This window comes from Gavialis gangeticus, unplaced genomic scaffold, assembly GCF_001723915.1.
Source record: "Gavialis gangeticus isolate Ggan-Ray unplaced genomic scaffold, GavGan_comp1, whole genome shotgun sequence".
In the NCBI taxonomy this organism is placed as follows: Eukaryota; Metazoa; Chordata; order Crocodylia; family Gavialidae; genus Gavialis; species Gavialis gangeticus.
The window spans coordinates 85,473,247-85,491,382 of NW_017729034.1; the positions used below are offsets into that span (position 1 = coordinate 85,473,247).

The window sequence follows — 18,136 nt, forward strand, 5'->3', positions numbered from 1 at the left end:
TAATGGAAGTTTCTTTTAACAAGGATTGTGCATGACTGTATTTATGTTCTGCAGGACAGTTCATTATTTTAAGATTAAAAAACAGGACAAAAGACCTATGAACATTAGTGATTTATTAGTTTGAAAAATCAATAACTAATTAAAGAACAATACTGGCACAATAGCAGATGGGGTAAATGAACTGTAAATAAATTTAGGCTGGAAACTAGAATAGTTTTCAACCATCAGAGAAGTGAGAGTTTTGTGTCGGGGGAGAAGGGGGGGTTTGGAACAGTTTTTCAAGAGTTGGATGTTTGTAAACAGAATATATAAATTACACAATTCAGTTTTCTCCAGTTTCAGGGGTCTGGGATTGAAGATCCAGGAGGTTTCATACATTCCTTCACTGTCCCTAAATTTAGACTTTTATTTTCAGGTGTTTTTTGGAGCAAGTGCCTTGTTTGTACCTTTTATAGATGAAGTGATCAGCTGATATCAACTCGGAGACTGTCCAGATGGGTTTTGTGTTTTGTTAAGATCATTGTGACATAACTAGTCTAGATCTCTCCATTTCAAATTAGGTGTGCTCTAGTAGTGTGTAGGCAGTTTATTCAGCTTCTTTGTAAAAACGTTCTCATTTCAGACATCTGCAAGGCAGGCATGGGGGAGAGGTGTCATCTCATACTTTTTTACAAAAGATACTTTCATGGAAACATCAAGGTTTGATGCTGCTTTTGGCAGAGATTTCTTGCAGTTTTTCTTTAGCTAGACACCAGGCGTCTACCTCCTTAGATCAGTTAGTCACCGTGAGTAGAATTTTCTATGCACAAGACTTATACCTAACTGTAATTGGAGTTCTTCAAGATGTGTTTTCTGCCTATATCTGTAGACGTGCATATGTTTTTGCAGTTACAAAGTCTTGCAATTCTATCTTTCTTCAGTGGTAAAGGATGTGAATAGGTACTAGGGTGCTACTGCCCCTAAAGACTCTGTTCAGGGCATGTTTACTGAATATGTCTACTGCATATCTCAAAAGAACTTCAGTTATGGGATAAGTATATATTTTTTTACTTTTTAACAGTATTTTATGGGGTTATTGATTACTATGAAACATAAAATGTTTCATTTTTCTTAAATAAATACTTTTATCTCTCCAGTTGATGGTGTGTACTTATTCTGTTGTTAGTCCACTAACTGAAAAAACTAATTTTATAAAACTATTATGTTGGTGTCTGTGACATTATTGAATATTGTTTGCATTAGGGTAAACTAGTGAACTTCTTTGTTCCACCCCAACCTAATGAAGGAAGCAAAAAGAAAAGAGCAAAGAAAATAGAGCTTAAATTGAAGGAAAAAATACAGTATCCCAGTAAGTATTTTTGGAGAGGCATAATGTTTGTTTATAACATGCTTACATCTGAAAGATCTAAACTTTTCTTGTTGAGTACACTATTGGCAGTTTGGCAGGAGCTCAAAGATTGTTCTTGACTGTATAAAATGGAGCAATTTGATTGATGCTTTATTTGGCCAAGTACCTTATTTGCACATTCTGTGTTACTGGCTCCCCCTCTAACTGTTACAGGTATTGTACATTTAACTGGAGACCAGCTACACATGCAAAATAGCTATTACGCCATAAAAAGTTCTAACTGTCTATAAAGGTAGACCTTGAAAATGTGTTCTAACTGTATACCTGTTTGTTATCAAGCTTTAATTTGCACGTGTAGCAGTATCTCTCCTATGACTGGGAGCCCCATCATCCAGGTGACGGGGCTCCCAACCAGAGCGGCGCACCATGCCTGGCATGAAACCGCCACGCCCTAGAGATCAAGGCAACTGTGATCCCAGGGCTCAGGAATGAGTGAAATCCCCGAGCCCTGGGGATTGCAGCTGCCATGATTCCTAGGGTTCAAGGGCATGTGAAACCCCTGGACCCTGGGGATTGTGGCTGGCACTATCCGTATGGCTATGGGATGCAGGAAACCCCTCGGGCCAAAAGATCGCTGCAGGGGCAATTCCATCCCAACCTGTAGGGCCAGAGGATTGCTACAGGGGCACCCTCATGGCTGGGAGCCCCTCAACTGTGGTGCAGGGGCTCCCAGCCAGGAGAGCTTGCTTCTTGCTGCTGCACGGGGAGCCCAGAATCAGACTTCCCCTGCACTAGCAATAAGGTATGATGGGATCTAACGCATGATTATGTGAATCGTGCATTAGATCCCATCATACCTTTACGTGCACAGGTAGAGGGGGCCTAAAGTTGATTGTTATATTTCTGTTATGTGTACTCTTGATTAGTATTGAATGTCTTGACTGAAAAGTAATGGCCTGCGAGACAAGCCTGAGCATAACAGCTGCTGTCACTGCTAACTATATTGCCAGACCTTAGTTTCTTTTGCAGCTTTCTAATCCACTTGCAGATAATACTGTGTTTTAAATCTCTTATTTAAGTGTTTTCTTCTATGTAACTTTTTACTGTATTTGAACTGGGGTTTTTTTGTTTTTTGCACGTAGGTTTACGAGTGATGATATTAACAGCTGTGAAAGAAATGAATGTGAAGAAAGGAGCTTCCATCATTGCAATATTTAAGTATATTAGTGCCATATACAAGTATGATATACAGAGAAATCGAAGGCTTCTTAAAAGGACTTTGGAGAAACTAATTGCAGACCAAGTAGTAGAACAGGTCAAAGGCCATGGATTGGCTGGATCTTTCAAGTTAGGGAAGAATTACAAGGAACAGAAAAGGCGAGAAAAAAACAAAGAGCAGGTAAACTGTGTTGAAATAGCTGTTAAGGCAGATGTTGCATAGGATGTTTAGCTTTGCTACTTGTATGCTGTCACAATAGTGATACAATTCGAAGTGTTGTCTGTGAGTGCTAGACTCAAGGTATTTAGTTTATTTTTAGGGGGAAAAAATTGAAGCATTTACTGTGAAAATAGAAATTAAAAGTTACTGTATATGGACATCCCAAATGGATAAGAAGGGGATGGAACTAATGTAGGTCAAGTATGGAGACTAAAGACTTTGAATGGTAAAAAAGGCAAACATTGTTGGAAGGGTTGGCAGTTGCCTTATTATTACAATCAAGAAGTTCTGTGGAAAACACTGTAAACAAAACTTTCCAAATCAGAAAATATATGAAATGTTTATAATTTAGTTTGGTGTAGTTATACTTCTTCACAAAAGAGCAAAAAAAATATCTGACAGTGATTTTTTTTTATTTTATTTTTATAGGTAACAAAGAGGTCTGAAAGGATTCAGAAGAAATGTTTGCCTGATGCTAAAACTCAAACCAAAGATTTGGCGAGTAGGAAAGCAGCCACTGAAAATGTCCTTAAATCACCACAGTTTGGCAACATCACTCCAGAGGAGCATGACTATTGTGCAACTACCAGAAATAATAGAAAGTCTGAGACGGGTCATAAAACCTGCATCAAAGAACAAAATTCTCCAAAAGTTATAGACCTAGAGTCTGACTTGCAAGGAAACCTCCTTGTGTCCAGTGACACCACCAATTCTACTGTTATTAGTATACCTAAAAAATCAGACGATGATGAAGTCCAGCAAAACTTCTCGGAGGGCCAGTGCTCAGGCTCCCAAGAGCAAGTCAGCAGTGGTGTACAGCATGCCAGTTCCATATATCCGTTCAATACTTCTGACTACCGTTTTGAATGCATTTGTGGTGAACTTGGGTTGATTGATTGTAAGGCCCGTGTGCAGTGCCTGAAGTGCCACCTGTGGCAACATGCTGAGTGTGTAAACTACAAAGAAGAAAACTTGAAGGTCAAGCCCTTTTACTGTCCTCATTGCTTAGTAGCAATGAAACCAGTTTCCACAGGAGCAACTCTGATAATCTCTCCAAGTTCTATCTGTCATCAGTGGGTGGATGAGATCAACAGGCATGTGAGATCATCTTCCCTTCGAGTCCTGGTAGGGTGATTTTGTATTCTGGAAAATTATACTATGGTTTAGGGCTGTCTTCCTCCTCACCCCTTCTCTGTTGTCTGAGTGCCTCCCCAGGAATATAAAGTTTTGTGCCCTGACCCCTTCTGGGGTAGCATCCCCATAATTAGACTGGGTCTTGGGCTACAGCAGCCTGTGGTTTAACTGTGCTTACCTGACTTGTTCAGTTACCTGCAAGTCTTCTTTTTCATCAGCTTGTGATCTTTATGCCTATTTCATTTATTGTTTGGAACAGTAGAAACAAAGTAGGACATGAAAGAGAGCTACATGCTTATCTCTCACGTAAACAGTATTACTGCCATGAAGTGGAGAGCCTGGTTTAGACCCCCCAGCAAATTCTGTTTCTGTGCCTGCCTGGTTGTCCTCTATGAACAGCTCCCTCAGCTGCTTCCCATTTCTCTCTAGAGAGTGACCTTTTCATTTGTGTGGTGTACTTCTGATTTCCAACTGTGACAGAAAGAGTCTTTTAACTTGGATGGTACCTGAAAGCAGCAACTTCTCAACTAATAGCTCAGGTCTTGCCTCTCATACACTTGCCAGGATGTGGCTTATCTGGAAATCTTTTATGTTACTTTTTTTATTTGGTTCCTAGCAGCTGTACCAGTAAACTCTACTGTCATGTGCATACAAACGAGCATTCCAATAACATAATAACTAGCACACCTAAATGAATTATTAACTATATTTAACAACTCAATTATAGACTCTCAAACCTGCAAAGTCAAAAGATATTCACATGTAAAGATTACCACTGAAATCAAAAGAACTGTCCATGTATTAAAGTAAGTCTTTATAGGACTGAAAACTTATTTTTGCAACAGCTTTCATGAAAATTATCCCAAGTGGCTCTGTACAGTAGGCATTATCATAAGTGGCTCAAGTTGCATTTCCCGTAGTTAAGGTTAGGGAGTGTTTTTGATGTTAAGTTTCTGTTTTCAGTTGCTTAAAACTTTTCTAACATTAAACGATTCAGGATGGTACCTATCCCAAATGGAATTTCTGTAGGGTTTTTTGTTTGTTTGTTTTGAAATTACAGCTAAAACAGTTCACTCACTTCTGAAAACAAGGCTAGGAAAAATAGTTTTCCATGTTTTAAAAAAAAAAGTAAAGAAGATACTCTTGCATCAGATTTACTAAGGAGTTCTGCCACCCTTATCTCCACTTGCCATATTTTGAAGCATGGACTTTTGTCAGGAGGGTGAACTGCACAGCATACTTGCTGTTTTGTGAGAGGTCATGCAGATGTAGCTACTGTAAACCTCTGAAAACTTTTCTCACAAGCTTAGTGGATGTTTTTAGTTTGGCAGCTAACTTTACCAAACACTAGCTGCAGTGAGCATGCTGTAGCTCAGGGGTGGGCAAAATGCAGCCCGGGGGCCAGATGTAGCCTGCCAGGCCATTCTATCTGGCCCACGGGGCCCCTAAAAAATTTAGAAAATTAATATTTATCTGCCCTGGGTTGCTTGTCATGCAGCCCTTGATGGCTTGCCAAAACTCACTAAGCGGCCCTCTGCCCAAAATAATTGCCTGCCCCTGCTCTAGCTTCTCGTAGTTTCTGTGGGCCAACTGAATTTCATATATCCAGTAACCACAGCTAATAATTGTTGGTCCTAGGACTGCAAAGGCTCAGCAAAACTTAATTGCAATTATTTCTTCAGGTTGAATGAGACTTGTTTTTGCTCCAGACAGGAACCCAGGGAGGAGGAAAATGGAGGGGAGAGGGGGGAATGTTACATGCTCATGGATTTTTAAGACTGTCATAATTTGTACATGGGAAACAAATTAAGGTTTCATTAACTTGTTCCCCTTTTTGAGTGATTTGTACTAATTACGAGTTTTTAATCTTTGATGCCTGTTTTTGCAAAATAAAGGTTTTTGGAATATAGCATAGTATACCCTACAGGAAACAAAGATTAAAAAAAATTGTGTTTATAGAATTGTATACAGTTACTTTACATAAAGTTGCTGATTAAAGCATTCTAGAATGAGAAAAGAACAGGGGCAAGGGAAGGGACAAAGCTTGTTTTAAGATGAGGTTTGAAAATAAGTTAATTTCTCTAGGTAGAGAAGTGGGGAAAGTGCTAACTAGGATGTCTTGTACATAGTTATAATTGGAGTTAAAGCCCAGAGGAGGTTATAGGAGGGATGTTGGTGCCTACATATATGGGTGGGAGTAATGACAGTAGATTTTCAGAAAACTGTTAAGTAAATGGTGAATCTGCAGTTTTGAATTGGATCTTAGTAGGAATAATGAAGAAGTGGAATATACTTGGTGATATGATGGGGAAAGAAAGCACGTAATAGGTGCACATCTTTAGCAAAAATTGCTAATTGCTTTAATATTAGGTATCTAAAAATCTTTGTGGGCAACCACATGTTTGTGCATTTTTACACTCGTGGATGGTATTTGTTAAATTCTACACCATCTGAAACATGACTGTTAGTATCTTAAGGTATTCAAAATATACATAAAGAAAAGATTAAGGTTTACAATTTTTACTACATTTTGCTTCAGATGTAAAATTTTAGCATATACAAGTATATTAATTACACGGTTTTATTTAACATATGCACTTACTATAAGCTTTTGTATGCTTCAAAGGGATTGCATTAAAAATGTTGAGGTAAAAGAGGGACAGATGCATTCTGCTATAAATGACAAAGCTGTTTTTCTTGTCAGACTTCTGGCATTTCTGATAGAAAGCCATTACAGAAAATGTACGTACTGTTGATGTGCAAGCCGCCATTTTTCATATCTGTTTCTCTTTTTTCACTGATTCTGCTCAGAGATCTCATTTGAGATTAGAAATAACAGTGTAGCCCATACCTTGATTCTGTAAATGAGGAGCGTCAAACTCACTTGGCTCTGTTATCTGCAACAATTGTGCAGGGCCAGACCATGGATAGGCCAAATCAGTCCAGTATGTTGGGCAGTCTCAGCACTTGCACCATGTGCAGCACACATTGTAGACCAGCACGGGTCTGCAGTGCATTGGCCCTACATTGCATGCAGCATATGCAAGGCTGATCCAGCATGCATCACATCCAGTGTGAGGGTCCATTCTGAGACTGACAAGCATCATCACCGTGACCAGTCAGTAGGTTTTCATGGGCCAGATCTTTGACATGCCTACCTTAAATTGATTGTATGCTGCAATCTTTGCCTACTCTTCCATGATATTCTTTAGTGTCAGAAACAAACCAAAAAGCATAACACATCTGCTAGAAGGGAGGCAGAGAGTACATATTTTAAGTGGCTTTTTTCTTGATGTGGTTGCATACACAACTGTCATCTGAAATATTGAAACCTATCTTTTTTTTCTCTAGGAAGAAATACTCAGAAACATTGTTGCCTTCACATTTTATATAAGTAAATAAAATATGTTTGAGTACAGATTTTACAAAATGACATTACTTAATGTGGGGAACTTTTCTTTTTTCAGATGTGGATGTCTCTTCATTCTTTGTCCTTTTGCTTGTATGTATAAATTCATGTAGGTATATCAAGGCGTGAAGAAACATGGATTCTTGCAGCCTCATATGTTGGCAGAACAGGAAATAGTCATCACCACATATGATGTCCTACGCACTGAACTAAACTACGTGGACATCCCTCACAGCAACAGTGAAGATGGACGCCGTTTCAGGAACCAGAAGCGGTATATGGCTATCCCAAGCCCCTTAGTAGCGGTGGAGTGGTGGAGGATATGCCTAGATGAAGCACAGATGGTTGAATGCACTACAGCAAAGGTAAGGGAATATCCAGGGCATGTCTGTATTGAACTTGAGAAAATTTGATAAACTTATTTTTTTTGATTTAGACAAAAAGTACCGTACAGCTGCTGTTTTTTTGGTCTTAATATGTATTGCACATAAATAATTTGTCCTTGTAGTTTGTTCTTCAGAAGTGATGGATAGTTTACTTTCCCTTAGAGATATTTACTATTATATTTTTCCCTGTCAGAATTTGGGCAGACTGTGAAAAATATCTGGCTCAAAAAGTGTTTAACATAATCTATAGTGACAGTTTAAAGACCTGGGTCATCATGTCAGATATGGTGTTTGACAGTTTCAAGCAAGGCACGACCCTGTTCTGTGACATGGTTCAGAGGCATAAATATTTCCTTTGGATGAAGAAGTTAAAGTAGCACTATACAACAGGCTGACTTTTTTTCTCAACAGTTTGCAGAGGGAGGTTGCTTTAATTTTTTTTCACCTTGTAGCTGAAGATAAGGAGAAAATGCTATTTAAGTAACAGTTTTTACTGTTTTTATGCACGTGTGCACTGTCACTGCCTTCTTTTGTCTCAGATGCTTTATCCAGTTTGAATTAGATCTGTGATCATAGATCCTACCAGTTCTCAGGTGACAGTTTCATTTTTAAAAGATTAACCAGTCTGATGGAAGGGGTGTTTATGTGTCTGTATCGGCCTTATTAGTTTTCCATTGTGTAGTGTTATTGGCACTTTTTCAAAATGTGGTCCATGTTTTATTAGAGTGTCTCCTTCCTGTTTCCATTCATGGTTTTTTAATGTTGGTGTGGCAAATATAGGAATTGCTTTTTAGGTCCAAGAAATACCCAATGTAATTCTAGCAGTCTATTTATTGGTAGTTAGCAGCTGGAAGGAAAGAGAGCCAAGATCATATTTCCTAGGTAGGTAGCTGTCAGATGTATTGCTCTTCATGAATCAGTTCTTTCCTTTTACAAGTAGGGAAGTGCTGCCATTCTTGCCCACACAGGAACATGTTTCTCAGACCAAAATTTGTAAATGTTTATTGTGTTAAAGATAGGATTTCTCTGAATTAGCTGAAAGGTCAAAGGTCTGCCCAAGCCTAGTTGGCCCTGGTGTGGGCACACCAGGCAGTGATGTTGCTAGCACCTTTTTGTTTCCCCAGCCCAAATGACCCAAGTATATGTTTACCTATTCACAAGTCCAAAGCAGGGCTTAAACTAGGGGTGGGTAAAATGCTGCCCGTAGGCTGAATCCAGCCCACCAAGGGATTCTACCTGGTCTGTGGCTGCTCTTCTGAAGAAGTGTATCCATCTTGCAGCTACCCGGGTTTTGGTGCGTCTTGCCTTTCTCCTTTTCCCATGCCATAGCCGAATGCAGCAGCAACAGCAGGTTCAGCTCCAGTGACCAGGGAACCCCTCCCCAGCCTGGCTTACCTGCCAGCCCCCACTGTACACTCCAAGGCAGGGGTCACTGAGTTTTGTGGGCGGGCTTCTGCCTTGCAGTGTTTTCTGTGTGCTGCTTCGACCCTGCAGCTATTTGCAGACCAGACAGCCCAGCACCCAGTGAGAGTCAAAGCTCAGGTATGATTCTGCCCCCTGGTGGGGAAGAGGGCCAGGAGCTGCTGGTAACCCAGGCCTTGCCAAGCCAGCCAGGGCCTGGCAGGGGCACAGGTGCTGCTAACATGCCATGCTGTGTTCCCACCCACTGCTTTGGGCTGCACCACGTGAGCACAGATGGAGCAGATGGCACGGCTTCTGCATGAACCCAAGTATGTAGCTGGGTTGGGCAGGAGCCACACCAGCCACCTCCAGCTGTACCCACGTGGCCCAAAGTTGTGCGCAGGAACATAGCACTGCACCTGCCTGGCTGCATGCCAGGGGCTCAGGGCAGGCAGGGGGGTGCAGGGGGAGGCGGGGAACACAGTCCAACACTGGCTTGGCTAGGCCTAGATAACCCCTGGCTCCCAAACCCCTTCTCCTTTCTCTCTACACCCTTCTCCCCACCCTGAGGTCCTGGCACAATGCCGGACTAGTGCCACTCTGTGTTCTCACACACTGGTTTAGGCTATATGGGTGCAGCTGGAGCGGACTGGCACGGCTCCTGCCAGCTCGGCCATGTGCCAAGGACTCGGGCGGGGGAAGGGGTGCAGGGAGAGCTGAGGGGAGCTCATGTACATTTGGGTGTCTGCACACATGTGCCTAGCCCTATTTGTTTCCAGCTGTTGACTCAGTAATTCCCGAGCCATTGCAAGACACCTTCACCCTCCTTCATTAGCCCAGGCACAAAACCTTCTTGTCCACCTTTTTTCAAACAATGAAAACGTTCTGTTGATTGAAGCTCTCTATAGGCACCTGGTTAAGAAGGGCTTTATAAAGCTGAAACATATGGGCATCGTTCTTCAAAAGAAAATGATCTCTTTTTCTGGCCCTCTGGTTTTCTCATGTTTTTTAATTGTTTTCCTGTCTCCTTTCATTAGGCTGCTGAAATGGCACTTCGTTTGAGTGGAATCAACCGCTGGTGTGTCAGCGGCACTCCTGTGCAACGAGGATTAGAAGGTGAACTTTGCATAGCAATGTAATACGTGTAGCTTTTTTTTTTTTTGCAAAAATATGTAGTGGTTTGAAGGAGTTGCAGTTTCTACTGCTTTACAATTTGTAGGGAAGAAAATGTTTACACTGTATCCAGATATTCACCTGAAAGAAAGAAAAAGAATGAGAGGTAGTTCTAACAGAAATTTCTGTTGTTAGTCTTAATTTACAAGTTGCTGTGTGCTGCTTTCAGGTTTATACCTGACAAATTGAATTGTTTTATAAAGTATTTTGGCCTCAACATTACTTAACCTATGATTTAAAAAAAACAAAACAAAAAACACCCTGATATCTACTGGCCTAAATTGTGTCTTTAAACAATATTGGTAGAGCTCACCTAATAGTACCATTTATGCACAAACTATGGATTAGATATCATACAAAATGCAAGTCCTTAACCCTGATCTTTTGCCGTAGAAGGCATTGGGCCTCCTGAAAGTGAAAGACTCGAACCTGAAACCTGTAAATAAAGCCTAGTTGCCTGTTACTAAGATTAGAATTGAGATGTAGGCATAAATTTTGGTAGGTGAAATGATTTTATGACTTGGACTTTTATGCTTCCTCTCACAGGCTGGAACTCAAGCAGCCATATGAGTTAATGCAAGCTCAGGTTTGCATCTCAGGTTCCCACAATGAGTGAACAAAAAGGGATCTGAGACCTTTCCTTGCAGAGTGTGGCAATCTGCCACCATTAGAGAAACCTTTCAGATCTCAAATGTGGCCATTGGAACTACTCTACATCTTACCAAGTCTTTTTTGGATTTGCCTCACATGGACCAGTAACATCCTAGGCAGGAATATAAGGATCATCCTTCACTTTTATATAACTCCATTGTTATCACTCCTTTCATAAGTATTGTACCAAAATAAGATTCCAAATTAAGACTGTAGAAGTGGTAAAATCAGTCTTATTGCCACTGTCCCTGCAAACTGGACCCTTTTATCTTTTTTCCACAATTCACAGAGTGGATGGTTTCTCTAGGCAGCTTTCAAGCAGGCAAAGAGGAAGAAGCAATTCCATTTGGCATAATACTGATGGGCACAGCAGTATGTGTTGCCACGCAAGGACACCGAGGCAATTTTTTGGGTCTTAAACTCGTATATTTTCCTGTGTGCATTTGTGAACTAGGCCTCAAATTCTGAAAAATGTCAGTACTGGGGATTAATCCATGATGCACTCTGAGTGGGTTTAGTAATATATTGATCAACCGTAAGAATGTATAATTAAAGAAATTTCGAAAAAAATCTGCAGAAGGAGGTGACTATATTTATTGCCAGCAAACATGATAGATTGGGTCAATTATTTTCTCAACAGGAGAGAGAAAACATAGAACTCTAAACATCCTTAACATACTACCATACTTGCCTGCATTTTTTTTCCAGGACCCAGTTAACCAAAGCACTTAAGAGCATGTTTAATTCCCACAGTCTTCTGCTAGGTTTAAATGCATGCTTATATACTTAAGCAAAGTCCTGAAAAGGGATAAACTGCTAAACTGGGTCCCTGAAGAGAAAACTAAATTTGCCAATTCTGGTAGAGTACTTATTATTGAAAGTCTTTTAATGCCTTTGTCTGAATATTAAAATGTTTTCACAAGTGTGAAACTTATCTGAATTCAGTTAGGTCTGGGGTAATGATCATCTGGAGTCAAAACAGTGGTGGTGAGCAGCATTTGTGATTTTAATGATATTCTTGGACAAATTCAAAATCTTTATGCAGAGAATTGGAGGATATTTTATGTCCCTACAAAACAGGCGGGAACCTAGCACTTAATTTCTTAACACCGCTAAAGAATGATGAACTGAATTTACCCTTATGGTATAAAGAATTTAGGTATTTCATATCTAGTGATGTTACTCTTGAATTGATGATTTTAGCAGTGAAGACATTCTCATTCTAATATGTTTTTCTTTTGTCAGATCTATACGGGTTAGTTCTTTTTCTTGGAGTTGATCCTTACTGGGTCAAATATTGGTGGGATCAGCTTTTGTATCGACCTTACTGTAGGAAAAATCCTCAGCCTCTCTACAGCCTCATTGCCAAGATAATGTGGAGGTCAGCAAAGAAGGACGTGATTGACCAAGTAAACAACCTTTGAAAAATATTGTTTGTAAACAGTGCTTTCTCCAGGAACATTATTTGCATATTACTGTATTTATATATTTTTTCAGATTCAAATACCCCCTCAGACAGAGAATGTTCACTGGCTTCACTTTTCTCCTGTGGAGAGACACTTCTATCATCGCCAGCATGAGGTGTGCTGCCAGGATGCGTTGGTAAAACTCCGCAAAATTTCTGATTGGACTCTTAAGCTTAGCAGTTTGGATAGAAGGACGGTCACTTCCATTTTGTACCCTTTGTTGCGGCTGAGACAGGCTTGCTGTCATCCACAGGCTGTCCGTGGGGAATTCTTGCCATTACAGAAAAGGTGAATTTTTATCCCTACTTCATTTGGTCATTGGGGGTTTGTTCCCATGTCTACTGAAGTCAGAGGCAAAACTCTGACTCTAATGGTGCAGGATCAATAGTGAATACTGTTTAAACAGGAAAAGAATTATATCTGTATATTGAGTTACCTGATGCCAAGCTACATCAAGCTGTATTGGAAGCTCAGCAGGATCAACAGGGTTGTTTATTTCTAACAATTCCTGGGTGCAATACTGGGGCAGAATAGTAGCAGAGGTGTCAAATTTGCCATGAGAAACTAAACTGAGATTTTTCCATGTTTTAAGACAGGTAGAAAAATATCACAAGTTAAGTGTTTACAGTAAAAACATTGACATGTAGTCCAGAAAGGGTGGCCAATCTGTGGCACATAGATTGCCTCTCTGTGTGGCATACAGTAGATAAAGAAGGGAGTAGGGAACACAGTGACAGATTTGGCAGCAAGCAGAAAGCAGAGCAGCAGATCAGGCAGGAGATTGGAGTGGCATGCCTGCCAAAAGGGTTGGCCCCCATTGTAGTAGAGCTGAGAACTGAAACTTGAGAAATGAAACTTAACTTGGAAGGAGTCTACCCTAGGAGTATCATCTAACTCCTAAGATTTATTTTCTGAAAGAACAATGCACAAAGTGTCTGACTAGCACACAAAAGGTTTTTAAAAAACACACCACTTTGAATCTGGTGGTAATAAACTTACTTAAAATATGATTAACTGTTCAAAAGCTGTTTGCCTGCTTTCATGTACACATACTTCTCAATATCTTGCCATGTGCCCCACTAAGCCATTGTTGCAAACCTCTCTTTAGCCAAAAAGGGTTGATAATACTCCCCACAGAGCAAGTGCTCCTGCTTCAGTTAGAGGCAACTACTAGAGAGCAAGTATGTAGGTACATACTTGCATACAGGAGAGTGGACAGTCGCCTCTCTGGAGTCACTTGACCCCAGCTGTCTTTTTACCTAGAGTGGGGCTGGACTCAATGATCTGAGAGATCCTTTCCAGCCCCTAACAATCTGTGAATACTTCCATTGGAACAACTGAACACTGTCTGCTACATTTTTTAATCTTTGGTGCTATAGGATGCACAAAATTGAAAGTAGACTTTGCTGTGAATGTACTTCTGCATTTTTGTTGTATTGTTTTCTGTTCTCTCCACCTCTGATATGTCTGTTACTTTCTGTGTCCTCCTCTCATGCAGAGTACCTTCAGTGTTAAATTGTGCCAGTGCAACTGGAAACAATGCCAGTGTCTACTTGAACAGCTGCAGCAGTAGGCAATCTCTTGTATTTTCTTGCCTTGATACTCTTTAAAGTGTGGAAGTAGTGAAGTGGAAGATGGGAAAAATTCTCACCAGCTTGTACCTTGCTGATCTTTGAATGCTGCCCAGTGTTCCAGTGGCGTACAAGTTTAACATACAAACTGTGCTCTTGAGTGTACTTCGACTGCCTGAGCACAGATATTGAATTTCTTTGGGATGTTGATGGGTGATAGCAGCATAGCAACTGCAGTCGAAGACCACCAGTGAAAAACCAATTCCCTCTAAAAACATTGTGTTTAAGGAAAAGCTGTTTCCAGTTGCTGTTTATATATTTTCTTTTGAGCCAGTCCTATCTGCAAAGATGGACCATTCCCAGAATAAATAGAAGACTTGACTCCTGGCCTCGTTTATGTACTTGTAAATAGATAAAGAATTTTGTGCCAAAAAACCGATGAATAGGAGAATTGTACTGAAGCAAGGAAACTACATTTTAATATATTCTGGGGTAGATAGCATTAATTTTCTTTATTGGGTAAAGGTAGCAGGAAGGCTGTCTATTTTGTAAATATGTAGCCCTTTTTACAGGAAAACTATTAGATTTTTCTAAAATTTAAAATCAGGAATTGCTCTTGAAGTTAATTAGTAGTAGCAAAAGGATGGTTGTGTGGCTTGCTTTTAAACAAGTTCTTTGTAATTCTTGATTTTGAAAATAAAAACTTTATAGAACTTGGAAAAGCAAGGTGCAGCAGGCTGTATTCATATTTGCTATAGTACAGCTGAGAAACTTTTTAGCTTTGTATGATTTTAGTTTTAAGCTGATAGCATGCCTGCTTTTTCTACTGGAATGACTGTACAAGCATTGAAACTTTATCTCACAGGAAGAAATGCAAAGGAACTTCAGTTGGTATTGCAGCAGAGAGGAAAAGATGGGGACCCAGTGAAGGGTAGTCCTCCCTCCAACAGACCCTGAATCTAGACTGGGCAATAATGCTACCTTTTCCCCTCCACTGTATTCGCATGCATGCACGCAAGTACAGTTTCCTTCCATAGTACAGGGACCCAGTGAAGCACATACTCTCCTCCAAAATGTGTGGCAATGGGTAACAACAATTTCAAGTAGGGCCCAGCCCCATGGGCTAGAGAAACAATTTGGTAAGGAAGCCACCTTGGCTTGGACTGTTGAGCACTGATGACATCAGACTGCTTTGTATAGTTTTCATTTGGGTTATGTTCACCTCATGCAGATTGTTGCCTATGTCAGTCCTTTTTCCTGCCTGGACTTTTCATCTCAGCCTCACTCCAAGAATTTATGCTCTCTTTGTTTCCTGACTGCTTCTTCTTACCTTCCCTGCATTCCACTCTCTTTTGAGCTAATTGCCTGCTAACTGAATCCCATCCAAAGTTGCATCTCTTTGATCTCTACCTGTGTTAGAAAAGACGTATTAAAAAGTCTCTGGGGCATGGACTGTTGCCTGTTACTCATTTGTACTGTGCTTAGTACAGTGGCAGTACTGGTCTTGTTAGCTCCAAAGTCAAGGTACCTTTACGATAGCACCTTCTTTCTGGCCCATGAGAGACTGGTAGAGGTCTGTCATGCTACTGAAATAATTGGTCTTTGAGAGAAAATGTTTTTATAAATATTTATGTGTAGGTTCTTTCTCTGTAGGAATGGCAATTGCAATATAGGGGCTTGGAAACTATTGTTCTGTATGTAGGGCAGAATGCAGTTCATGACATTGGAATCCTCTGACAGGTCTAATTTTCACAAAGAGCTGAGGTATTTACCTTCCACTTTCCTGACACAGGCCCTATATATATACAGATCAAGGAAAAGCTGTTTTACACAAAATACTTACTGTGCAGCAAATTTGTATATTTGCATGATATTAGTTGTGGATAATGTGATCTGACCAAATTGATTTCCTTCTGTGATAAAGTGACAGGATCATTGGATGAGGGGGGCCCAGTGGACATGGTATATCTTGGCTTTAGCAACACTCTTGGCATGGTCTCCCATAAAATTCTTATTAGCTAGCTAAGGAAATACAGACTAGATTAACGTACTGTAAAATGGATACATAACTAGTTGGATCATCCTGCTCAGTAAGTAGTTCTCAGTGGTTCTGTATCTAGTTGGAAGGAGGCATTGAGTGGGATTCCCTAGGGGTCTGTCCCGGGCCTGATATTGTTTAATATCTTCATTAATTATTTGGATGATGGCATCAAGTGCACACTTCACAAATGTGTGGCTGACATCAAGTTGGGTGGAATTGCAGACACTCTAGAGGTCATGGCTGGGATTCAAAATGACCTGGATTAGAGAAATGGTTTGCAATCAGTTAGATGAGATTCAGCATAGAGAAGTACAAAGCCTTACATTTAGGACAGAGTAAGTGCATGCAGAAATACAGATTGGGAAATCACTGGCTAGGCTACAGTACTTCAGAGAAGAACCTGGGAGTTGTAGTGAACCGTAAGCCAATATGAGCCAACAGTATGCTTGTGTTGCAAAAAAGGCCAACAACACACTGGGTTGTATTAACAGGAGTATCGCTTGCTGATCAAGGGATGTGATTCTTTTGCTCTATTCAGCACTAGTGAGGCCTCACCTGGAATACTGTGTCCAGTTTTGAGCCCCACATTTCAAAAAGAATGTGGACAGTTTGAAAAGAGTCCAGTGCAGGGCAACAAAAACAATCAGGGGCCTAGGAGATGAGACTTACGAGGAAAAGCCGAAAGATCTAAGGGTTACTGAGTAAAGAAGAGAAGACTGAGGGGTCATTTCAAATCCCTGAAGGGTAATTATAGGTTAGATGAAGATGAGCTTTTCTCTGTCACTGCAGGGGACAGGACTACAAGCAATGGCCTCAAGCTGCAGCAGGAGAAATTTAGGTTAGAGATTAGAAGGAAATTTCTGAGTATGAGAGTGATCAGGCATTGGGACAGGCTACCCAGAGACGTTGTGGAATCTGCATCCTTGGAAGCTTACAAAAACAAGTTAGACAGACACTTGGGTTGAATGGTTTAGTGAGGGATGAACCTTCCTTGAGCAATGGGCTGGACTAGATGACCTTGTGACATCCCTTCTAGCTCTACTTTTCTATGATTCCTGCAGTCTTTAATGTAGACTGTAGGATACTGCTTGCAGAGTATTGTGTTTTATTTTGAGTTTGATTCATCTAATTCTTATTTCAGCACTATGACCATGGAGGAACTACTAACATCGCTGCAGAAGAAATGTCGAACAGAGTGTGAGGAAGCACATCGACAACTAGTGTGTGCCCTTAATGGCTTAGCTGGTATCCATATCATTAAAGGTAAAAGCAGATTGCTAGAGTGTATTACTTGACATCTTCTAATGGGCTAGGTAAGAATTTAGCTAACTTTTCGGAAAAATGGCCAGTTCACTGATTCAAGGGAGAAATGTAAAATAGACTCATAAAATTTGAGCAGCACGCAGGCAGCATCTGAAGCACCAACACATTTCCTCCTGACTGATAGGAAAGGAAGAGGTGCTGTTCTTGGAGGCTATTCATTGTCTTATTTGACAGCATTCTTTTGACAGTTTAGATTCATCCAGAGAGGGTAAAAGGAATACAAAAAGAATCTAATTCTGCTATTACATTGGTGAAATTCAGGTGTAACACCATTAAAGATAGTTTAGTTGCACATCTGGAAAATTGATGAGAATGAGGTGAATTAGATCCACTTTTTCTCCACCTTTGTTAAGCTTGTGATAGTGGATTTTTTTATCAAAGGTTTTCTGTGGATAGCAGAACTTCAAAACTGTCACTGGCAAGAAGCGAAATAGTTTAGAAAGTATGTATGGTGCTTAACTTATCAGGAACATTTTTCATTTGCTTTTTACTTCTAGTCTCTTTTTCTGCTTATCTGAAGATAATGTAAATCTTTGGCCTGTCCTTTGAATGTAGCTATGTTATTGTGTCTTGTTTCATACTTTCTATGAAATGTGTTTTTGAAGCTTATGTTGGTTTTAAAAACACCATGTAAAACTCAAAGGTAAGGTGACATTGTGTTGTGCTTTGAATATTCTATAAATTATGGAAACTTTTGTAATACTTCTGAGAAATGCTAGACGAGTGATTCTCAGCTAGGGTGCCACAAGATCCTTTGAGGGATGGCACAGGAAATATGAGCAGATAAGGGAGCTG

The 18,136-nt window shown here is 40.3% G+C and overlaps 1 protein-coding gene across 1 annotated transcript in view; it reads left to right on the forward strand.

Annotated features, from left to right (window-relative positions):
* The window catches only part of SHPRH (SNF2 histone linker PHD RING helicase), a 135,145-nt gene that overhangs the window by 21,743 nt on the left and 95,266 nt on the right, over positions 1-18,136 (forward strand). Inside the window, exons 6-13 of the mRNA XM_019527077.1 lie at positions 1,243-1,348; positions 2,491-2,747; positions 3,216-3,911; positions 7,443-7,694; positions 10,154-10,232; positions 12,186-12,349; positions 12,438-12,694; positions 17,160-17,281. Of these exons, the coding sequence (XP_019382622.1) occupies positions 1,243-1,348; positions 2,491-2,747; positions 3,216-3,911; positions 7,443-7,694; positions 10,154-10,232; positions 12,186-12,349; positions 12,438-12,694; positions 17,160-17,281 (1,933 nt within the window). The remainder of the gene's footprint in view (positions 1-1,242; positions 1,349-2,490; positions 2,748-3,215; positions 3,912-7,442; positions 7,695-10,153; positions 10,233-12,185; positions 12,350-12,437; positions 12,695-17,159; positions 17,282-18,136) is intronic.